Source organism: Enhydra lutris, unplaced genomic scaffold (genome assembly GCF_002288905.1).
Source record: "Enhydra lutris kenyoni isolate GAN:26980312 unplaced genomic scaffold, ASM228890v2 scaffoldscaffold17, whole genome shotgun sequence".
NCBI lineage: Eukaryota > Metazoa > Chordata > Mammalia > Carnivora > Mustelidae > Enhydra > Enhydra lutris.
Window position 1 is genome coordinate 5,588,532 of NW_019154101.1, and position 24,851 is coordinate 5,613,382.

Sequence of the window (24,851 nt, forward strand, 5' to 3'; positions counted from 1 at the left end):
CCCGGGGGTCAGCCTCATTTTTCTGAGGAGGAAAGTGGAGTCCAGGCTGTCCCAGGAAATGGCAGTCTGTCTGCAAGTACCCTCTGGCTCTGTCCTGCCCTGGTTGTCTATCTGTCTGGGTTGGGTCTGCGTTCCTTCCATGATGTTCCTTCCATGATGCTCCTTCCATGATGCTCCTTCCATGATGCCCTGCTGGCTGCTTCTTTCCTTTCACTTATTTCCTTTGATCCACACCCTCCCCCAACCCTTCTGCCGTGTTTAATGTAAATCCTTTTCTCTGTGCGCTCTGGGGAAATGGGACTGCAGGGTCCCAGGGCAGGTCCTTTTAACTTCTGTGAGTGGTCTCCATTCTTGCTCACTCCACGCCTTACTTTGTTCCACTTAGCTCTGTGTTTGAAGATCTTTCCCTGTGGCCATGTCCTACCTCCTGCTGTTCTCCCAGGAGATGAACCGAGCTGCTAGGCTTGGGGAGGGAAGACGAAAGTGGATTTTTTTTTTTTTTTTCAACAAGTAAGTGGCCGAACACAGCTGTCCACAATTTGAAGACTGGTCTTTAAGCCCACACCCGCCTCCCTGAGTGCCCCCAGAACCCTGGCCTCTATCGCCGCACATGGTCCCCGCTGCCTGCTGGGTATCCTTGGAACCAGTTTCTCCTGCCTCCCTCCCTTTCTCCCCGGTAAACCCAAAAAGTCCCTGAAGAGGCTGGACTTCAGCTGGTTTCAAAGTGGTAAGAGGAAGAGCCGGTCTCAGACTTTTATATTTAGAAGCACTCTGCAAACCACTTCCCGGGGCAGACAGGAGTGGGGAATGTGAGGAAATCATGTGGGATGTGGAAAGCACGAGCCACTCCAGGCTTGCGGCAGCGGGCTGCATTTGCCACACAGCCCGTGACACGCAGCGATGTCTCACACATGGGCAGGAGACAAATGTGCCCCTGGGTGGCTGGCAGGAGACCCCGTGGGACAACATGCACCACGGACTGGCTGTGCCCTCCAGGCCAGGGCACAAGGCAGGGCCCAGGAGTCAGAAGCAGACCACCATCCACAAAGTGCCCCTCCCCCAGCCTTCTTTTCTTTCCTTTCCTTCTCCACTTGTCTGACCCAACAGCTGTTTCTGGAAAGCAACCCTTCTCTCCAGGGAGGGGAGAGTCTTAGAAAGGGATGCTGCCGGCTTTGGGCCTCAACCGGGGACACAAAGGATCCAGACTGAGGGAGGAGGGCTGGAACCACCACCGGCTGGAGGAGACACGAGTGTCCTCCTGGACTCCAGGCTGCTGGACAGGCTGGGGACAGGTGTGGGGCAGGGCTGTCCAGAGTGCCCACTGTCTCCTTGTGAAGACAGATCTGCTCCCGCCATCAAAAGTTCTCTTAGCCACCTCTGTTAGCATGCGTTGCTGGAAACAACGTTGGAGGGGAGGACGATCTTGGAGTGGAGACCCAATCCTGCAGCCGCGAACACATTGCTCAAATATGACTCAGATGTGATGGGGTCTGGCCTGGTGTGACAAGGTGAGGGGGAGCCACAGGCAGAGGGGGATGTGGAAGGCAGGCCAGCTGCTGAGTTAAATCAAACCATAGATACTTGCTAGGCTCCTTATAACCTCATTTTCCTGCTTAAAATACAAACTTTCTAACAGGGCAATCGTATTCTTTTATTTAACCTCCTAACTGCAAATCACTACTAGTGATTTGCTCCTTTGTTTTTTTAAGGAAAATAACCAAAAAAGAGTCATTTGTTTAAAATCAGCTGTTTAGAGAAAGCATTCTGGCTAAAGATGGCAAAATGAGTATTTCAATCCTCAAATCAATAACAACAGATGAAAAAAATACAAGCGGATGAATAATAGAAACAATTCCTTGTAAGTTATTTTTAAAAGCAGCCAAAACTTGCAACTCATCACCAGATGCTTCAAGCCTAGGTAGGGATAACTGACTTTGGGGAGAAAACATTATAAAACATAAAACACACACAAACAGCTGGGGGAAAAAATTTTTTTTAAAGCCCCTAAGAGTGGCTGATGCAATAACTGAATTGAATAGCCAAAAAAATGACAAAGACCTAAAGTTTATTTCATGCCTACTCTGTCGATCTTTGAGTCAGGGTCTGGAAGGCACCAAGATCTGGCTTTACTTAAGTCTGGAACTGACTGTCCCCCCATTCCAGGAGGTGCTTCTTACAGACCTCTAAAGTCACGGAGGGAGAGAGGGGGGAGAAGGAGGCGGGGAGAAAGAGGAAGAGAGGGAGGCGGATGGCAGGGAGAGAGGGAAGGGGGCAGCGAGCAGACACTGATAGAAAGAGACAGGGAGATGAGATGAAGGGAGCTGGAAGGAAACTGACAGAGACAGATAAAGAGGAGACAGAGGGAGACTAACAACTGACAGAGGGAAATGAGCTGACTTAAAGAGGAAGAGACACAGGCAGAGAGGAGAGAGAGGGACCCAGGTCCTGACAGAAGAGAAGGTGAGAGGCAAACAGGTAAAGAGACATGGGCAGAGACACACAGAGAGACAGAGTCATGGAGACCCAGAAAAAGGGGCAAGAAAAACAAAGACTCATAGCAGACGAATTCACACACATGTAGGCATGCATAGGGCTCCTCACGCCTGCAGAGCAAGGCCCAGCCCCACAATGACCCCAAGTTCAAGTTCCCCTGGCAGGTCTATCCTTGGGTCTCCAGGTCCTCTCCCCCCACCCAACAGCCTCAGAGACTCTAAACTCAGTCCCCAGGTTGGGCCACAGGGCTACTTACTCTATCACTAGACACCAAAGGTTACAGGCTCGACTATGCACAGGAGACCTGGGGGGAGGTAGCAAAGGGGGAGGGGCTCTCTAGATACCAGATTCAGGCCATTTATAACGGAGATCCCTCAAATAAGAGGCTCCTGGTAAATAATTCACCAGGAAAAGTACAGTACCTTCCCGGGGCTCATCCATTATTCACCAAGATAAATGTACCATATTGTTATACTTCCTGACATCTAAAAATGGCCTGAGCCATTAGGCCAGGGGCAAGATGACAGCGGGGCAATTTCCACCACACCCTTCCAGAACCCTTGACCCAGCAGTCCTGGTGCTTCTGGAACTCAGTCTGCCGCTCTTCATACAAGGGCAAACCATTCGACTTCCACAAAGGGCGAACCCAGCTTCCGACCACGAGATCTCAAGAGCCCGCTGCCAGGGGCACCTGGATGGCTCAGTTTTTAGGCATCTGCCTTCGGCTCAGGTCATCATCCCAGGATCCTGGGATGGAGGCCCGCATCAGGCTCCGTGCTCAGTGGGGAATCCGCTTCTCCCTCTCCCACTCCCCTTGCTTGTGTTCCCTCTGTCACCGTGTCTCTCTCTGTCAAATAAATAAATAAAATCTTTAAAAAAAAAAAAAAAAAAAAAAAAGAGCCCGCTGCCAGGTCAGAAGGAAGCCCAGAAAGAGTGTGGACCAAAACTCCCATGTTCACCAGACCCTTAAGGTTTTGGTGCTCCTCAAAGGGAAAAGGCAATCCCTTTGCTTGTATCGAAGGGTAATTCTGTTCCTAGACGTTCAAAGGGTTTTTGACTTAGGTGGCAGAGGAGTGTCAGCTACCAGGTACACAAAACCCAGCACCCTAGCCTTGGAGCTGAGCAAATCATTCTCCTGCAGGCCCTCGCATCCCCATTTGTAAGGTCACCAGGCTCCGCTTTACCACGCAGGGCCCTCACGAGACCGTGGTGCCCTCCGGGAAAGCTGAAGAGCTGCACATCGTTAAGGCAGGATGGAGATGGACAAGAGCCCAGAGTCTGGGTTCAAGAGCTGCACGTACTCCATTCCCACTCCCCCTCTCACCAAGTGTATGTCCTTGGGCAAGCTGTCTACCCGTGCGGTGCTCCCACTTTTGCACAAAATGATGCTAATACCGTTATCTGCCTCACGGGCTTGTGAAAAGTAAATTCACATGTTAATAAGTGTAGCATGTTTGGAACAGTGCCTGGCACGTATTCAGTTAAAGACTATGTGAGTCCTTTATTCTCCTTATTATGTTCAAGATTTTTTAAAAAATATTTTATTTATTTGATGGGGGGGAGAGAGAGCGAGAGAGAGCCAGCATAAGGAACAGAGCAGCAGGCAGAGGGGTTGGGAGAAGCAGACTCCCTGCTGAGCAGGGCGCCCAATGTGGGGCTCGATCCCAGGACCCTAATCATGACCTGAGCCAAAGGCAGATGCTTAATGGCTGAGCCTCCCTGGCGCCCCTCGAGACTTTTTGTCTTTTAGGAACTACATGCCAGCACAAACATCCCTCACCTGGCATAGGCCTTTGCTGGCATCCCTCCCATGCAGACCGATAAGCGGCAAAGTGCCCTGTTTGATCTGTCACTCGCCCAGTTTCTGCCACCTGAGCATGGTGGTTCTCTCTGAACAGACCCTGTGAGCCCCCCAATCACCTGTGATGGCACACACCCGTGGGGCGCCGCAGTTTGAGTGGGGGTTGCCCCGTGTGGGTGGAGCCCCACAGCGGAGCTGCCAATCGCTGGTAGCCTGGTATTCTGCTGCCCGCAGTCCAGGGGCCTACAGGCCGTGCGCGGACGAGAGATGGTTCAGAGTGTCCTTCACTGGCCACCAAACATGCTCAAATTAAGAGGCACCCTCACCATGAACGAGCAATCAGAGCAAGACTGTCAGGGTGAGAAAGGATCCAGACCCTCGTGGGACAAGGCAGGTCTCTGGCCTCAAGGAACACACCTGCTGGCAGGCGAGGCGAGCACCGTCAATGTCTGTGTGCTAACTCCTGGTGGTAACCACTGGGCTGCAGCTTTCTGACCTCATGAGGCCCTCCCAAGAGACGCCTGGAAAATTCTATGCTTTATAAAGGAAAAGACTACATAAAATAGGAGTTGTAAACAACTCCCAAAGGCAAACAATAAATTAGGAAAAATATTTCTAGCAATGGACAGAAGATGGGCTGCTGGTCTTGGTATATAGATACAAATCAATCATAAAAGTACTAAAATTCTCACAGTAACATGGTCAAAACATATGCAGAGTTCTCAAAGCAAATATTAATATAAGAAAACATTCTAGGAGTGCCTAGGTGGCTCAGGCGGTTAAGGGAGAGATTTCGGCTCGGGTCATGATCTCAGGGTCCTGGGATCGAGCCCAGCATCATCCTCGGGCTTCCTGTTTAGTGAGGAGTCTGTTTCTCCCTCTCCCTCTGCCCCATACCCCAGCTCATCCTGTCTCTCTCTCAAATAAATAAAATCTTAAAAAAAAAAAATCCAAAACACTAGGAATCTAAGAAATGCAAACTAGAATAAATTATTCTACCCATCAAATGAACATCAAGATTTTTAAGATAGCACTCAACACTGGTGAGTATATGGAGAAAATGGTCTTCATGCTTTGCTAATGGGAGTATAAATTATAATAATTCCCTCCTGCAAAGTGGTTCAGAAACTGGACCAGTATCTTAAAAAATTCATGCCCTTCCTCATTGGAGAAGTGCCTGATTCCACGTCTGGAGCAGGAAATGCACAAGACAAGCCTGGAACATCATCACATACAGGGGAACGAGCAAAGACCAGTAAGGTCACATCCAATGGTTCCGGGCCAGCTTGAAGAGGCTCCCACAGACCAGAGATGGACTAAGCATCCATAAGCATAAGAACCACGTGGACTTATACATACTGACTAAGTTAAAATCCATGACTTCATAATGATGTTCTTAAAAAGCCCCAACAGGGCACCTGGCTGGATTAGTCAGTAGAGCATGCAACTCTTGATCTCAGGGTTTTAAGTTCGAGTCCCATATTAGAGATTAGGAACTACATGCCAGCACAAACATTGGTGTAGAGTTTACTTTAAAAAAAAGTGTAGAGAGGGGCACCTGGGTGGCTCAGTGGTTAAGCCTCTGCCTTCAGCTCAGGTCATGATCTCAGGGTCCTGGGATCGAGTCCCACATCGGGCTCTCTGCTCTGCAGGGAGCCTGCTTCCTCCTCTCTCTCTCTCTCTGCTTGCCTCTCCACCCACTTGTGATCTCTCTCTGTCAAATAAATAAAAAAAAATCTTAAAAAAAAAAAAAAAAGTGTAGAGAAAAAAAAAAAAGTGTAGAGTTTGGGTGTAGAGATTACTTTAAAAAAAAAACAAAACATTTTTTTTTTTTAAAGCCTACAGCCGGGGCGCCTGGGTCGGTCAGTCCATTAAGCTGCTGTCTTCAGGGACGCCTGGGTGGCTCAGTGGGTTAAGCCTCTGCCTTCGGCTCAGGTCATGATCTCAGGGTCCTGGGATCAAGCACCACATTGGGCTCTCTGCTCAGCAGGGAGCCTGCTTCCCCCTCTCTCTCTGCCTGCCTCTCTGCCTACTTGTGATCTCTGTGTGTATCAAATAAATAAATAAAATATTAAAAAAAAAAGCTGCTGCCTTCGGCTTGGGTCATGATCCCAGGGTCCTGGGATCGAGTCCTGCATCGGGCTCCCTGCTAAGTGGGAAGCCTGCTTCTCTCTCTCCCACTCCCCCACTTGTGTTCCCTCTCTCACTATGTCTCTCTGTCAAATAAATAAATAAAATCTTAAAAAAAAAAAAAAAGTAAAAAGCCTAATGCCTTCCACTGGTCACCCCTGAAGGATGCTAGAAAACCAACCCATTATGTTAAAAACTGGTTAAGCCCCAAGCTTTATATATCCCCTTTCTGAATAGCTATACCTCAGGATAACCAGCCAGGGTTTGTCTTTACAGAAGTCTCCAGATGATAAATACCATATCACCACTTTACAACCCCTAATGAAATCATGGCACTAGCAATGATTATTGATGGCTGCTAATTCCAGAGACACAACCAGATGTTACGTGTCTGCTGAGGGAAGCACACCTGAAAAAAAAAAATCGACTCGAATCTGGTGAAGCTTGCAGACCCGTTTCCTTATTAAAAAGTTTAAGAAACTTTCTAGAATGAACTTGGAAAACAAGGAAGACCTTATGTAACAATGTGCCACCCACTAAAGTAATAACTATAAATGTACCTCCTGGGTCTTCTACCCCTCTCACAAATGGTTATTAAAACCTCATACTGTTAACAAAACATTTCCTGTGCACACCACCTGCCTTCCCCACCAGATTCTAAGCTCCCTGAGCACAAGGGTTGGCCACGCACTTGGCCATCCCCTCCCGTGCAGGGGGCTGGCCCGTCCGAGATGCTCAGGAAATGCCAGCTGATCTATGGTGGTTTGACGGAGCCATATTTAGCTCCATTATCCCTGCGTGGTGTGGAATAAGCAGAGGGTCAAAGCCCAATATGGGATCCTCGTAGGCAATTATGTTAATTATCATTATTAATTCAACAAACATTTATCTAGAGCCTACCATGTGCCAAGTACTCTGCAAGACACTGGGGATGAGAGGGAAAAACACACAATTACTGTCTTTAAGTATCTCAGTTTGGTGGGGGAGTCAGACAAGTAAACATATAATTACAATAATAGCTAACACTTACTGACCGCTTACTATGTGCCAGGCACCGTTCCAAGCATTTTAACCATACTGGCTTGTTAATGCTTACAGCCACCCGGTAAAATGGATACTGCAATCCCCATTGTACAGATAAGGAAACTGAGGCACGGAGAAGTAAACAGCTTGCTCAAGGTCACACGGCTAGGAAGTGGCAAATGCAGGATTTAGATCTCGGGTCATCTGGCTGCAGAGGCCAACGGATCATCACAGAGGGTCGATCACGTTATCACACAAGGCAGGGGGTGGATGCACGAGACAACTCCAAGTGGGGGAACGGGGGAGCAGAGAAGAATCCTGGAGGAAGGCTCTTCAAGACAAGCTTTTCACAAGGAATGGGGCTTGGCAAATACAAGACTGAAGCACAAAGACAAAGCATGGTCAGAGCACGTCCGGGAATTCAGGGTGCTCAGAGTTTAAGAGGCGATGAGGGGAACCATAGCAAGAGGCCACCAGGCAGGAGTGTGGGAGAAGGAGGCAAAGGAGGAAGGATAGAAATTTACTGTGCTCAGGCTGTACCAACCAAAAAAAAAAAAAAAAAAAAAAATCACCACACCAGTGGGTCCCTGCCTGCGACGAGGTGGCTGTTAGCACAGAAGGCGGACTGAAGTGGCTCCGTCACACGGAGAGCAGCAGGGGTACCCACAGAAGGCGTGATTATGGAATAACGCCTTATCTGTCCTACTCGTTTCCTAGGGCTGCTGCAACATTCCCACAACTGGGCGGCTTAAAACAACGGTTTATTCTCTCACAGTTTTGGAGGCTGAGGTGTGAACTCAAGGTGTTGGCAAGATTAGTTTCTTCTGGGGTGGCAGGGGCTCAAGTCGGTTGGGCATCTGCCTTAGGCTCAAGTCATGATCCCAGGGTCCTGGCATCAAGCCCCAAATCAGGCTCCCTGCTCAGCGGGGAGTCTGCTTCTCCCCCTCCCTCTGCCTGCTGCTCCCCCAGCTTGCGCGTGCACGCACGCTGTCAAATAAATAAATGAAATCTAAAAAAAGAAAAAAGAAAAAAAGACTAGTTCCTTCTGGAGGCTCTAAGGAAAGTCTACCCCAAGCCTCCCTCCTAGCTTCTGGTGTTGCCCACAATCCTTGGCTTGGAGATGCATCACTCCAAGCTCTGCCTCCTTCATGGGGCCATCTTTCCTCCCTGAGTGTGTCTCTCTGGGTCTCTCTCTCTCCTTGTAAGGATACCTCTAGTCATAGAGGATTAGAACTTACCTTAATGACATCCCCTTAACTTGATTACATCTGCAAAGTTCCCATTTCCAAGTAAGGTCACACTCACAGATACTGGAGCTTAGGACCTGGCCATTAACTTTTGGGAGAACACAGTGCAACCCTGAACTACTACTCTACAACTTGCTTTTCTCGCTCTACAGTTAATTACAGGTATCTTCCCATGTCTGTCCCCATGGTTCTAGCTCACTCACTTAGACTGCTGTGTATTATTTCCCTGCATCAATGACCCATAATCTATTTGTCTAGCATCCTAGAGAAAGACTAGGACAGATAATCATCCCCATTAGGAACACCTGGATGCCTTAATATTTTGCCATTACAAACAATGCTTCAACTAAACCTCTCTGTACAGGCACCCATGCACACTGATAATGAGAGTGCTTCTGTAGGATGACTTCCTAGAAACAGAAACCCCCCTGGACCGAAGAGAATACAAGTTCAAGTTTTTGATAAATGACTAACGGCTCTAAAGTTTGTGCCAACTTGTGCATCCTTACCATACCGACACTTACTGAAATAATGCTTTGTTGCAATTTACAATTCATTCAACACATTTAGTTTCTCCTTAACAAGATAAAGCAATCTTTCACGTATGCATCAGTTAGCTGAATTTCTTATTGTCCATTTTTTTTAATTTTTATTTAAATTCTTGTTAGTTAATATGTAGTGCAATATGCGTCTCAGGAGGGGCGCCTGGGTGGCTCAGTGGGTTAAAGCCTCTGCCTTCGGCTCAGGTCATGATCCCAGGGTCCTGGGATCGAGCCCCGCATCGGGCTCTCTGCTCAGCAGGGAGCCTGCTTCCTCCTCTCTCTCTCTCTCTCTGCCTGCCTCTCTGCCTACCTGTGATCTCTATCTGTCAAATAAATAAATAAAATCTTAAAAAAAAAAATGGGTCTCAGGAGTAGAATTTAGTGATTCATCACTTACATATAACATCATAACAACAGTGCTCATCATAACAAGTGTCCATCACCCATCAAGCCCATCCCCCACCCACCTCCTCCCTCCGTCAACCCTTATTGTCCATTTCCTATTCAACTTTGTTGTCTACTTTTTTTAATTTTTAATTTTATTTTATTTTTAAGATTTTATTTATTTATTTGAAGAAAGGGAGAGAGCACAAGTAGGGGGAGTGGCAGGGAGAGGGAGAGGGAGAAGCAGACTCCCTGCTGAGCAGAAAGCCAGATGTGGGGCTCCATCCCAGGACCCCAAGATCATGACCTCAGCCGAAGGCAGATACTTAACTGACTGAGCCACCCAGGTGCCCCTATTTTTTTTTTTTTTTTTAGATTTTTTTTTAACTTTTAAGTAATCTCTACACCCAGTGTGGGGCTTAAACTCACAACCCTGAGATCAAGAGTTACACGCTCTACCAACTGAGCCAGCCTGGTGCCCCATGTCTTTTTTCTTTATTAGCTTGTAATTAATAAGATCAAGACTATAAGGCCTCTTCTGCATTACATGTTATACTTCTCCCTCCTGAGAATGGTCATTAAGTCACTGAATGCCTCCCATGTGTCAGGCCTTCCTCTAAATGCTGGGGATACGGTAATGAACAAAGCATTAGAGGTTCTTGTTCTCAATTGTTACACTTCTCATAAGAAAAGGTGTTTGCACTTGATTTGGGCTGGGAAATAGACAGGAAGTGAATTTTCACCCCTGGGTACAGAGTTCCTTTGATCCATTTAAATACTATCCTGTTTCATCCGCTTGAGAGCCTTCTGGAGAGAAATCTACCCCTGCTCTCCAGGGGTCCTAGAAGGATCCACCAAGGAGCAGGGCAGATAGTGGAAGCAAGAATAGCTAAGGGATAGCTTTGCCCCCTCCCTGGAAGAAGAGCCACACTGCCAGGTGCCCACGCACCCCCCCTCCAAGGCATCTAGGGACAGGGCCTTTAAGCCCCAGTGAGTTCTGAGAGCAAAGGGAGAAGTCTGAAGAAGGAATAACTCCTCTCCATCACAGCAGAGAGGGTGCCAATGGATCCCCATTCCTATGAACCCCAAGGAGGGATGATGTCGGATTGGGCTCTGACCCTTCCTCCCCAACCCACTTACAGGATCCACCCCCTTGCATAGGTAGCCTACACGTACACACACACACACCCATATTCAGGGATGAATCAGACAAGCTTATCCTCTTCGGATTTAAACCTTGTTCTTCAACCTAGTCTTCATCAATAATAAAGATGATACACTGATGTCCATCTGTCCAATTCCTCTATCTATCTTTCCTTCCTCACCCCTGCCCTCCACTGGTTCCAAATTCAGAGAGGAGAAGGATGATATTTACTGACTCCTGCAACATAGTTTCCATAACTGCTTGATGCCTGAGTATTTTGATCTTTGATTTTGTGAATGTGATAAATGTTTTCTTTGTATTTTCTGAAAGGTTATTTACTGATAAGTAGCAAACCAGGATTTTGTGTAGTTTTGTATTTGGCCAAAGGAGTCAACTATCTCACTGACTCTAGTGGTTTTCAGTTGCTAGTTGAGTTTCACATGTAAAAATCAGGAAGCCCCGGGCGCCTGGGTGGCTCAGTGGGTTAAGCCGCTGCCTTCGGCTCAGGTCATGATCTCAGGTCCCTGGGATCGAGTCCCGCATCGGGCTCTTTGCTCGGCAGGGAGCCTGCTTCCCTCTCTCTCTCTCTCTGCCTGCCTCTCTGTCTGCTTGTGATCTCTCTCTGTCAAGTAAATAAGTAAAATCTTAAAAAAAATAAATAAATAAATAAATAAATAAATAAATAAAATCAGGAAGCCTGACTGGCTCAGTGGGTACAGCATGTGACTCTTGGGTCTCTGAGTTATGTCTGAGCCCCATGTTGGGTGCAGAGCCTACTTTAAAAAAAAAAAAAAAAAAGGATGCCATCTACAAAAAACACTAACTTTATTTTTACTTTCATCTTTATTACAATATTATTTCAACTAGAATTTCCAGGAGAATGTTAAAATAGTAGTGATATTATGTTAGTGTAATAATACCTTCTTTATTTTTTTTAATATTTTATTTATTTGACAGAGAGAGATCACAAGTAGAGAGAGAGAGAGGAGGAAGCAGGCTCCCTGCCTAGCAGAGAGCCTGATGTGGGACTCGATCCCAGGACCCTGAGATCATGACCTGAGCTGAAGGCAGAGGCTTAACCCACTGAGCCACCCAGGCAGCCCCTAATACCTTCTTTATTTTAATGAGAATAGCATTCTAGTTTCTTTTCTTTTCTTTTTTTTAGATTTATTTATTTACTTGAGAGCGAGCGAGCAAGAGTGCCGGGGGAGAATTAGAAAGGGAGGGAGAGGATCTCAAGCAGACTCCCCACTGAGCGAGGAAACCCACATGGGCCTCAATCCCACCACTCTGAGATCATAACCTGAGCCAAAATCAAGAGTTGGATGCTCAACTGACTGAGCCACCTGGGTGCCCCTATAATTTCGTTTTTAAGTATAAGGTGGGCTGTGGTTTAAAAAAAATTTTTTTTTTTTTTTGTAAGATTTTATTTACTTGACAGACAGAGAGCACAAGCAGGCAGAGAGGCCGGCAGGCTCCCCGCCAAAGCAGAGAGCCAGATGCAGGACTCGATCCCAGAACCCTGGGACCACGACCCGAGCTGAAGGTAGCGGCTCAACCCACCGAGCCACCCAGGCGCCCCAGTTTAAAATTTTTTTCTTTAAAAAAAAAAAAAAATCAAGAATGGATGTTCATTTGACACAGTGACTATGTCTTCCTATACTAATGAATTCTATTTGATTAAACTACCTGTGCATCTTTGGAATAAATCCTTTAGTTGTTTATGGTATATTACCCTTTAACATATTATTAGATGGAACTTGACAGTATTCTATATTAGACTTTGACACCACTCTCTCTCTAAGCAGTGTGCTTCTCTCTTCTGCACTATCAGTCAGCATTCAGAAACAAGGCTGTAGCAACGTTGTGACAGGCGTTGGGGCGGCCATCCATCTGTTCTTGGGCTCAGAGACAGTCTTTTTGCATCAGAAAGCTCTATTTCCTCAGCATTTTGAAATTTCCTGTCAATGCCTTCAGACTTAACAGCTCTGGGTTTTATTTAGTTGTTTTTACTTTCTTCCAATTGTTTCCAATAGACACTGGTCACTCACTTAGTCATTCTAATGGTTCCTGAATAAACTTCGGTAATTTATGTTTTCCTTGCATAGACTGCTTAGCATGGCACTGAACATGGTAAACTGCGATAAACTTTTTAAATCTTTCTATTGCAATAACAGCTCTGATTATTAGTAGGTATTTCTGAATGCCCTCCTCATTGAACAGTGAGCTCTGTCTCACTCCCTGCTACATGTCCCCAGTATCTCTCAGGTGCCCCGTATGTGCTCAAAAAATTGTGGTAAAGCCAAGAATGAGGTTGAAGCCTCTTTTTCTCAGAAGCCTGGGTGGCTCAGTCAGTTAAGTGACTGCCTTTCGCTCAGGTCGTGATCCCAGGGTCCTGGGACTGAGCCCCAAATCAGGGTCCTGCTCTGCGGGGGAGCCTGCTTCTCCCTCTCCCTCTGCTTGCTGCTCCCCCTCCTTAGGCTCTGACAAATAAGTAAATAAAATTTAAACAAATAGGGGCTCGCTCCTGGGTGGCTCAGTGGGTTAAAGCCTCTGCCTTCGGCTCAGGTCATGATCTCAGGTCCTAGGATCGAGCCCCGCATCGGGCTCTCTGCTCAGAGGGGAACCTGCTCCCTCTTCTCTCTCTGCCTGTCTCTCTGCCTACTTGCGATCTCTGTCAAATAAGTAAATAAAATCTTAAAAAAAAAAAAAAGAAATATTTATTTGAGAGAGACAGAGAGAAAGAATGGGGGTGGGGGAGGAGGAGAGAGAATCTCCAGCAGACTAACCCCCTGAGGGCAGAGCCCATAGTGGGGCTGGATCTCATGATCCCGAGATCACGACCTAAGCTGAAACCAAGAGTCCGACATGTAACCGACTGAGTCACCCAGGTGCCCCTGTTCATTGCTTTTTAAACTCTTGAATCTATTTCTCTAATTATCACATTTTTTTCATCATTTTCATCTCACTGTACATTTTCCTCTGGATTCGGAGAGCTCTACTACTACATGGCATTGATTAGGTTAATCGTAGAGTCCATTAGGCCCTTTAAAGATTATGCTGGAAACTTACTTCTGCTATTGCATTTGTTTCCTTATACCTATTTGTTACCTCAGCCAGTCCCGTATTTATCTCCTCCCCCTTCTTGGTCAGCTTCCTTTTGATCTCTATCTGTTGCTTCTCATCTGATTTTTTCTTTCCATCTCAGGTTTCATAAAATACATATCTTCTTGATTTGGGGGTGGGGGGATGGGGGGAGATGCTGCCTTAAAAAAAAAAAAAAAAAATCACTTCTTTTTTCCAGCAGTATTCCAAGGAAGAAATGACAAGAACTGAACTAAGCCACGGGCAATGGGATGGAAGGGAAGGGAGAAGCTAGGAGAGCGATTAAGGGACAGCAATAAATGAAGAAGCAGAAAAAAACAAATCCAGACAGCCAGCAGAGCCTACAGGCTCCAAGCATACATCCATGAGGAGTTGTAAATGTCCCTGGAGCTCACCGGCCACAAAACAAGGGCAACACCACAACAGCCCCCACCCCTCACTCCACACACACACCTTCCTGCAAAGACCCTCACCAGAGCCTCTGAGCTGGCCATTATCATGTTCATCCTACAGATAAAGAACAGAGTTCAGAAAAGTTAAACTGCTTCCAGAACTAGAATTCCAGTCTGTGGAATCCAGCTTCTGGAGCAACCATGGAACACTGAGAGCAGGGTTACCCAGCCTGTGAGAAGACAGATGACAGGAACTCAAGCCACCCTGCTATGTCCATCATCAAGTTGGGGGCGACAACAAGAATACATCTGACAGAAAGGAAAATGAAGAGGAGCAGGTCATTTAAAGCTACATGGTGTAGAACAGAGAACACACATGGCCTCAAAAATGAGGGAATGAGAACCTTGGTGGGCACTGGGCTATCACACTCCCAAATTTCCCGGAACATCCCTGATAGGTGCTGGCTATCTTGGCGTAATTATTAATAATGTCCCCGTCTGGACGGTAAATTCTCTGGTCCCCCTAGCAATGCTCCACATGTGAACCATGCGCACCTGTTTTCACATGTTATTCTGTGTGATTTTCTGCAGGCCTACTGAATAGTGCTGTTTTGATGAAAGGGGCACCTGGGTGGCTCCCTCGGTTAAGTGGCTGCCTTCGACTCAGGTTATGATCTCAAGGTCCTGGGATCAGTGCCGCATGGGGCTGTCTGGTCAGCGGGAAGTCTGCTTCTCCCTCTGCCCCTCCCCTTGCTCCTGTGTGCGCTCTCTCTCAAATAAATAAAATCTTTAAAGGGGCGCCTGGGTGGCTCAGATGGTTAAGCATCTCCCTTTAGCTTGGGTCATGATCTTCAGATCCTGGGATGGCCCCCACTGGGCTCCCTGCTCAGTGGGGAGTCTGCTTCTCCCTCTGCCTCTCCCTCCTACCCCCTCCCACACACACTCTCTCTCTCTCTCTCAAATGAATAATGAATAAAATCTTTAAAAATAAATAAATCTTTTTTAAAAAGAAAAGAAATTTGATGAAAGCTAAAAACTCCCTCTTCAGAAAAATTACGTAAGTGTAGAACGTTGGACACAAGTTTGATTATGTTCATTCCTTTTGGCAGAGCAGCTCCATCTCTGGGAATTTATCCTACAGACAGGCAAGCACAAGGGCAAAGGTAGGTACAAGGACATTTCTGATGGCACTGTTTTAAATAGCAAATCCTCAGAAACACCCTAAAATCCATCAGTAGGGAATGAGTCAAATAACCTGGGGGAGGGGGGTGGGGATCTGCCTCTTTTTTTTTTTTTTCTAAAATTTTATTTATTTATTTGACAGAGAGATCACAAGTAGGCAGAGAGGCAGTCAGAGAGAGAGGAGGAAGTAGGCTCCCCGTCGAGCAGAGAGCCCGATGTGGGGCCGATCCTAGGACCCCAAGATCATGACCTGAGCCGAAGGCAGAGGCTTAACCCACTGAGCCACCCAAGCACCCCTGCACCAAGCTTCCTCTTAAAATAGGTAGGAGTCTTCCTGCGCCTCCTCTGTGGACCCCCGCACTCCCCTGCCCCGTGCCCCCAACGCAGCAAGGTCCCAGGGGAGGAAGAGACACAAGCTTGCTCACAGGAGGAGGCTAAATAATGAATTGTAAGTGTGTGTTTTCTTTGGCCAGGGCAGTCTGGCCAAGCACTGGGGGCTGCTGGGCAAACATTTTTCATATTTTAGTAGCTGGCCTATGCCCAAAACAGTCAGAAGTTAAGTAAGCTTTGAATGAGTTGCGCCTATCCTCTTCCCCCGCCCCAAGAATTCTTAATGAGGTTCTAAGGCAGCGGCCTCCAGCAAACCGGTCCTGTTGCCTTAAATATCACTGGCCCTTCACTACTTTTAATGAATGCAAATGATTCAGCAACAAAACACTTAGCCTGGAGTGAAATCCGTCTTTGTGTGGCTGGTTTCACCGGCTTACAGCCCAGCTCAGGCAGGGCCCTACCGGGCAGCGGCCCAGCAAAACCTGAGGTGCCCAGGCTAGCCCAGGCAGACCCCCCGCACACCAAGGGCAGCAGGCGCCGAAGGCAGGAAGTGCTCAGCAGGAGGGAAGACCCCTCCCTCACCGCCCCCCTCCACTCACCACCCTGGCCACCAGATGCAGACCCTCACAACTCCACCTCTTTATAACTCTGGCTGCAGGGCAGAGGAAAGTGTGAGCGGAAAAACAAAAGGTATTTCTTTGATCTAATCAAAGGGGTTGGTCCCGGGCACCTCAAAGGCCTGTCCGGTCACCATACATCCCGCATTCAAGGCCATTATACTTTGACACGCCCACCCCCACCGCCTCCTCACCTGATGCCAGGTACCCGAGGAACAGAGCAACCAAGAACCTGAAAAGCTCACTTGGACCCATGCCCTCCTTCACCAACTTCATGGCAGCAACAAAAACAGAGGGAGTGTAAATAACCCAATTTACACCCTGTTTTCAGAGTTCTCTTTTTGGCCGCAGGAACTGAAAGCAATTTGTCAGGAGTCTAAGAGCAACCTTCCGCTAATTCACTTCCAACATGGGCTCAGGGGGATTTGCCGTTCCCATCGTCCTGATCATATGCCCCATCAACACTTCTCCCTGGGGCTGGGGCAGCAGCCTGGACCAGAACAAGCAGCTGTTAACGCCACAGCCAGCACCCCTGAGGCCAGCAGCTGGCAAGAGACCCCCAGAGGTCCATCCAAGTCCTCTCTAGGTTGTTCTGGTTGTGGATGTAAATAAGGAATAGGGGATGTTAGACCCAAACTGACCAAAATCAGGAGCACTGAGGGCCCACAGGTATCTCTCTGGGTGTCCGAGATATAAAAAGGGCTTCAAAGTCTTTGCTGACCTGGTTTGAAAAGCACCACTCCCTCTTTTCAATCCTCACAGGACAGAGAAGCCGGCTTCCCCGGAAGAACACTTCACACTGAGTTTCAGAGGGCCTATATTCTCAAAAATGCCCTTTTTGAGGATTTAAATAACCACTACATCAAAGGCTTTTAGGAGAAGAGCACTGGAATTTCCTTAACCTCAAAACCATTCTTCCTGATTGTTCAAGACACATCTGCCACAATACCTTATTCTTCTTCAAGACACTGCCAAGGAAGCCAAAGGAAGCCAACGGAAGCACAAAAGGGCATTCACTTCACACAGGAGCTGCGTCTCCTAGACCCTGGGACTTCTAAGTTCTTGCCTTCCAGAAATGATCCATTAATCAGACCCTTTCCTAGCTGGGCACACCTACTGAGGGTTAAAATTCTGGACAACAACACAGAAAGAATGTATTTTGAAACCCCTATAAGGTAGAAGTAAACATCTGGAAGGCTTACACAGCAATCCATTTTTAAAAAAAGGAAATCAAAAAGTTTTGCTCTTTACTTTCACTAATGCATATGAAAGAGATCTCTTCCTCTGTCTACCATCTAAACCCCAACTCTGCAGTTAATCCATCCTACCATCAGATAAACCAGAACTCAAGCAAATGATGAACTCCCAGCCTTTGGGCCACTCTAGTCCTGGGGGTGGGGAAGGAAGGTGCTCTCAAGCAAACGCCTAGATAGCACAAAGCAGAATGAATGGCACCAGTTGTCTCCACAAAGCTTGGCTCAAACCCACACCACTGTACAGCCTGGGAGGGGAAGGAAATGCTACCAGCTCCTGTCTGTCTCCTGCCTGCCCCCACTCACGGATCCATCCTCCGAGTGCCTGGCATTTTCTGGGTCCCCCTTCTTTGGTGCTTCTCTGCATCCTTGCATTGTTAATTACTCTCTTCTGGTTCCTTCTTGATGTGCCTCCCAGACGATCCATTCCTGGAATGAGTCTCTAGCCTCCCCCAGGAATAGCCCAGCTTTTCAAAGTGGAGACTCTACCATTAGAAAGGGATTTTCTTTCCATAATTGTCTGTCTGCCCTCCTAGGGACATCCGCCTCCTTTTCTAGACATCTCTTGCCTTCTGAAGACTTACAGTGCCTCCCCCCACCCTCTCACATACTCAACCTAGCATGATGCCTGGTGCCTTAAGCATCATTTGTTATTTATGTGCCAGACTAAAAAGGAAACAGTTTCTACTGAAAGTTACTGGTGGATGGCAAACAAAAGCAGACCTGTAAATAAATCACCCTCATATGATAACTATCTTTTATGATTCACTCTAGGACAGTCTAAGTCCTTCTCATACACTGAATTTCAAAGGTGTCACCAATTTTAAGATGCACTGTTATCTGTGTTCCGCTAAAAGGAGATGGTCCCAGTTAAACTAAGACACAATAGGACATAATTGATTATGTTACCACCAGGCTTCAAAGGTGTGAAACTGGGGGGAAAAAAAAAAAAAAGAGCACCTTAGAGATGATGAAAGACAGACTGTACTGTCTCACGGAATCCTTACAAGTACCCTAATGGGGTTGGTATTATGACCCTCATCTTACAAAAGGGAAACTGAAGCTCTAGGGTCTCTTGGGGAACAAGTTGTGAAGCCAGAACTCCATTCCTAAACAGATTTCTTTCTTTCCTTTTTTTTTTTTTTTTTTTTTTTTTTAATTTGACAGAGACACAGCAAGAGCAGGAGGAGGCAGGGGGAGTGGGAGAGGGAGAAGCAGGCTCCCCGCTAAGCGGGGCTCACTCTCAGGACCCCGGGATCATGACCCGAGCCAAAGGCAGATGCTCAAGGACTGAGCCACCCAGGCGCCCCATCCTAAACAGATTTCTGAATTTCCCTGGCCCAGGCAGGTGGCACCCCCAGGCCTCGGGCAGATCAACCCCAGCTAAGCTGCCCCATCAAAGGCAAATAACCCTTGCTTGGCTGATTGCTAAAATCAGGGTCTTTTTGCAATTGCTCCTTACAGATCTACTTCCAGAAACAACAACAAAAGGAAAACAGGTTTTCCTAGCTCCTTCCTCACAAAACTGGCTGGAAGTGAGGGGGGACCTCGCAGCCAACTTGTTATATATAAAGCACATTTAATGAGCCTTTCAAGCTGCGGGGGTGGGAAAGGCAGGGTTCACTGGAAATCTGATACTTTGGCAGCCAAAGGAGAGGGACAAGGCCCTTCGCATCAGCCCCAGGGGGATAAACACCATCTCAAACCTCTTTGTCTGCCAGAAGGAGATACTTCCTGGGGGAGCCAGGAGGCGGCAAAGCTTTTTATGACAAAGCCCACCTAACAACCACCCTCTACCAGAGACCTGGCTGGGGTCTTTGTACAACCCACCTATCCATAAACCCTCTGTCCTTTCCCAAACCTGCTGGGGTCCCTCTACCCGCAAATACCTGTGACAGCCATAAACGCCCTTAAACAGCCCCCGTTTACTGCCCAGCCTGCCTGCTGCTAAATGAGGGCATTTGTTTCGAATTTGCAAATACCGAAAGCAGTGGAAACCTAAGTCCACTCCTAAAATGAAATGTTCTGCATTCCTCCGGGCCTGAAGCACCGCGCTTCAAAAGCTGCAAGGGGCCCTGGTTGTTTACTCACTGGTGGGGATGTTGGGAGAAGTATTTCCCTGCTCCCCGAGGAGGTTCCTTTGATCTGGGCTGGGTGGGAAGGGGACAGAGAGAGGTGCCACCCAGGCTCAGGCCCGGCTGGCCCACCCTTGCTGGACTCCTTTTTGGATCTGCCGGCAGCAGCCTTGGGGGGCCTGGGAAAGTGAGTCTCACCGTCTCTCCGGGAGGCTCAAGGAGAGACACAGCAGGCCAGCTCAGCAGGACCTCTCTGACCAGGTTCAAGAGGCCCTGGAAACAAAGGGAAAGTTAAGAGTTGAAAAAGACACACAAGGCCAGAGAAGCACCCCAGCCCCTTACCCAGAATCGAAGGGGGGGCCGACTCGACACCCCCTTTCCCTGCACCCCACCAACAAACTCAGGACACTACTTCCAAGCAGGGTGAGATGTTTACTAAATAAAAGCCCTTTGTTTCAAGGAGTCTTCAGAAGGGGGGGGGGTGGGAGGTGGTGGTAAAGAGAAGACAGAGATCCTCCTCCAGGCCCCCTGGGGCCGTTCCCGGGCTCAGCCACCCCTCCTCCCCGGGAAGCTCCTCCTGCAGGAGGCCCGGACCCCTGCGGTGGAGGAGGAGCCCGGATCACAGGCCGACCACAAGCACAAAGCGGCTAGCAAGCTGGGCATTTTTTAAATTGGTCAGTTTAACAACTGGGTAATCTGCTAAATTAACCAAACAGATAGAATGGTTTGGTCTTTGTAGCTGGAGCTATAAGACCAACAACAAATCTTCTCCGCCAGCCCACCCACCCCCCTTTCCCAGGACTGCAAGACAACCATTTTCTTTGTTTGTGATTTGTTTTGTTTTTCGGGTAGCTGGAAATGAACTTGGGATCTCAAACTCGATCCTTGCACATCTCCTCTGTAAGGACCTGCTGACCTGAGGATCCTTCTCTCTCTCTCTCTCTCTTTTTTTTCCCTTTTAAACAGATGAGCTATAAGAGAATCAGAACACCAAAGTATCACTTTGTACCCTTCAGCAATGGGATTCAGGTTCCCAGGCCGGAACCTGAGAACTTTGGAAGCAGAAGAACAAAACTCAGCCGGACAGCCAAGAGGGGTTAGCAGCTCCCGCCAAAGGGAGATCTAGCTGGCACCCAAACACGGACATGTCCCAGAACATCAGAGGTCACTGTCCGAGCAATTCTGAAACCTCTTGGGAATTAAAAGACTTGCCTCCAAAATCAGAAATGGAAGGGAAACCTATGTCCACCGTGTCCCTATCGAGTGTGGGCACACCCATCGCCACAACAGCGGTTAGAGGCAGCACCTCTGTTAACCACAGAAGCGACAACTCTCTTTACCACCTACGTGGTCTCCAGCACAGCATCACAGGGTGTACACCTCCCTGCAGGCACACGGATCTGGTATGAGGCAGCACCCCTGCAAGCCAGGGCCTGCAACTGCCCTCGACCTTCCAGAAGCACCAGGTGGGAGAAACCGAGGCCTCAGCTCAAACCGTGTTCTGGACTTCTAGATTACACAGTTTGACCGTGACTCTAAAAACTCTAGGATGGACGGAGACCTCTGAACAGGGCACCGAAAACCTTAACCGTGCTGTTTTGTAATGACAAATTCTTAAAAAAGAGGAAGAAAATCTGGCAATCTTGAACACAATGGGGCAAAAGGTCTCTCCATGCGAAGTTACTGAACTGCTCGATCCTTAGGTAGAAAGAGCGAAGGCTCCTCCACCCTCTAACAGGACTGCCCCTAAACCCACACAGTGGTCGCGTCTGCCAAGCCCACTCCCCGGCATGCACTGCACTTCGGGGCCCGTGTGTGTGGCATTTCACAGCCCCTAGACAGACAAGAACAGAGAATCAGCTCTCCCACCTACCAGCCCTGCAGTCCCAACTGGATCTTACTCCATACCTCAGGTGCTCTACTTGTCAAATGCCTCCCCTCCGTTCACCTTCCCCCCCACCCGGAAACCACCCATCTTCCTCCTGCCTGCCTCTGAGCCACACTATAGGATCAAATGTCAGTGTGAGTGAAAGCGTTCTGTCAACTGCCACTGGGGGTACACTTGTTGGGGTTACAGAGGTGGCCCTCCCAAAGCACCCCCAGCCCCTTCTCCCTGCTTGAAGCCTCTCTTCAGTTGTTCCTGCTTCTGTGCAAAGGAAGAGGTGATCCTCACCAAAGCACTAATTCCTCAAGTACTTGAGGACTAACGAAGTAAGTTTCTGTCTTCTTCTTCTTCTTTTTTTTTTTTTTTAAGATTTTATTTATTCATTTGTCAGAGGGAGAGCGAGCAGCAGCACAAGCAGGGGGAGCGGCAGAGGAAGAAGCAAACTCCCCACTGAGCCAGGAGCCCTACTCAGGGCTCTATCTCAGGACCCTGGGATATGACCTGAGCCAAAGGCAGATGCTTAGTGACTGAGCCACCCAGGCGCCCCATCTGCCTTCTTTGACTCAGATAAAATCTTCTTTTGGAGGACACTTGGGTGGCTCAGTCAGTTAAGCGTCTGCCTTTGGCTCAGGTCATGGTCCCAGGGTCCTGGGATCAAGTCCCGAGTAGGGCTCCCTGCTCAGTGAGGAGTTTGTTTCTCCCTCTGCCCCTCCCCCCAGCTTCTGCACTCAAGCTCCCTCATGCTCATTCTACTCTCTCAAATGAATAAATAAAATCTAAAAAACACACACACACAAACTTTTTCCCTCTCATAAGAATTCTCTCCCAAACCTTTCTAGAATTTACTCGAACTTCTCCATTCCCCCTTGCACCTAAGGAATAAAACCCTAATACCAACATCACCAGTTGATCGAGTCTAAACACATCTATGCCCACGCAGTAGACACTCCAGAACAAAATACGGCCCTTAAAGTCCTCTCCCCAAAACTATAGGTGAGGAAAAGGGCCTATAAGATGTGACAGAAAGAAAGCCGGAGGTTCTGAATGGCAATACTGGGTCAGTCCCCAAAGGTCACCACATTCAAGGTCTTCCAAGGTCTTGAGTCCTCAGGTTGAGGCCCAAGTGGCAGGTGGGACTTGTCCAATGTCATATGAGCAGTCTGGGGCAAATGGGGGAGCAGGGCCCATGCCTCCCTCCCAGTGCCTCCAGACGAGGGACACACCCCCCCCCAGGGTACCCAGAACTAGAGCCCACCAAAACCCATCTTTGCTACTGAAGAGACTCTACCATCACTGCAGCATTTTCTCTAAAACAGGAAAGCCTACACACTTTACCTGGGGACACTGGAGGGCCCAGGTGTCCAGGGAGAGAGGCAAGCCTGGTACTTCTTAATGAGATGTGGAAGAAACTCTGAGCAGCCCCACTTCCCTGAAGTCTCAGCCAGGCTTCCTTATTAATTATTACTAAGGCTTTAGAAGCCTGCATGTGCAAGGCAGTAAAATCCTCTGGTGGGGGGAGGAGCCCAGAAACAGACCAAGATCCCAGCAGCTACAGACATATATGCCAAGCAGGTACAGCACTGGGGCCTCAGCCTCTCGGGTTTCTCCTACAGTATGGGATGAACAGCAATGCTCCAGGCCACCACCACAGGAGGCAGGTGAATAGTAGAGAAAATTACTCATCGAAAACATAATATTAGATTAGAGTTCACCAAAATCATCTTGGCCCATCAGCTGAGAAGCAAAGAGCCACTCATTCCAATGGGATGGCCACATATGATTGTATAGGTTGTGCACTACTCAAGATACCCAGCCAAGGTGTTAATACTGAAATACTGCCCTGTGTCCTGATGCAGGGTTGCATTCACTTGGAGGAAGGGCACCCATTTCTAATCTGCACAAATGTACTCTTTGAGCTAGCTGCTGGGACACCTCAGCCACCCCCCAAACAGACCCATCATTCTCCTCACTGCCTCACCAACGGCACCCCAGAAGGGGCAAAAAGGAGCCAGTGTATCTCCCGGAGCGGAGGCAGTGCATGCTACTGTCCACTCGGGCCTTCTTAACCACCCAGGGAGAGAGCCATCCATCCCTGACCATGCCACACCTCGGGAACCTCCCTACAGTATTGACAGAAGGTCGCATAAACTACCCAGAGTGACCGGGGAAACCCCACAGCCATCCCATGATCACAGAATCTCCTCCCCTGGATATTCTAAGTCAGCCAAGGCTGCACAAAACACAGCTTACCACCCACTCCCTAGAAGAACATCGGCACGCCCAGGGAGACGGTGGCCCCGAACCAGCAGTGATCACTCTGGGAGAATCTGCTAGGACAGAGGGAGAAGAGTTCTCACCAGGAAATGCAAAGAGCTTGTGCCCACCTTTCCGAGATGCTGTTGGAATACTGAGACCCATTTAGAACATCTGTGCTCTCAAATGAGGAAACCATTTCTAAAGCTGCCAGTCCAAAATAACTCTGGCAAGCTCTTACAAACCATTCTAAAGATTGAGAACTGGAAAGAAAGGCTGATGTCCTAAAAGGAGACAAAGGGTCCAGGTAGCTTCTGGCCAGAGAGGCTACACCCCCGGGTCAACCTTCTCCAGGGGGAACACGACCTTGAACTTTCTGGAGGTGGACAAGGGAGTGATCAGCGGCACTTGTACCTTGCAGATGAGGAAACTGAGGTTCAAAAGGTTAACTAACCAGCTCAGGGTCATAAGGCTAAGCAGCAAATAAGCCAGGTCCAGGATACAGAAAAGCAGGTGTCACGGGACAACAAATGTCTTCTCCTCCTCTATCATGCACTGGTGGGTGTGATGTTAGACAAGAGCCAGCCACGTTTTCAGACTCCTGGTCCAACGCCTTTATGTCATTCTGATCCATCACCACAGCCTACCTCTATGAGCAATTCAATTCTCTCTTCCCTCTGAAGCCCTTCCCCTCCCTGTTTGCTCCTGTGACATGGACTTACTGTCCTACACATTCCAGAATGGTTTATTTAGCATTTTACCAAGTGGTGTCTTTTACTACACTTCATGTGATTCCCATCTCTCTGTCGTGTCTCCTTCCTGCCTCCTGCCCCAACTGAGACACTTCCCCCACAGACGACTCTCGAGGATGCTTTGGACTGATCCCATCCTAAGCCCCTCCAGACCAACACCAACCTTTCTCAACACCACACCTCCACTTTAACGGACATAGCTCTTATGGAAACCCACTGGTTCTCAAACCTGAACATCAGTAA

At 48.2% G+C, this 24,851-nt stretch overlaps 1 protein-coding gene across 3 annotated transcripts in view; it reads right to left on the reverse strand.

Annotated features, from left to right (window-relative positions):
* Nucleotides 1-24,851, reverse strand: part of LOC111147799 (protein tyrosine kinase 7 (inactive)) — a 63,382-nt gene that overhangs the window by 33,003 nt on the left and 5,528 nt on the right. The window contains exon 1 of one of the 3 annotated variants that reach the window (XM_022504040.1): nt 16,585-16,729. The exons of 1 other annotated variant lie outside the window; for it this stretch is intronic. In XM_022504040.1, the coding sequence (XP_022359748.1) occupies nt 16,585-16,666 (82 nt within the window). In that variant the 5' untranslated portion in view covers nt 16,667-16,729. Of the gene's footprint in view, nt 1-16,584; nt 16,730-24,851 lie in introns of those variants that run through there. One more of the 3 variants, XM_022504039.1, reaches the window with a different exon arrangement.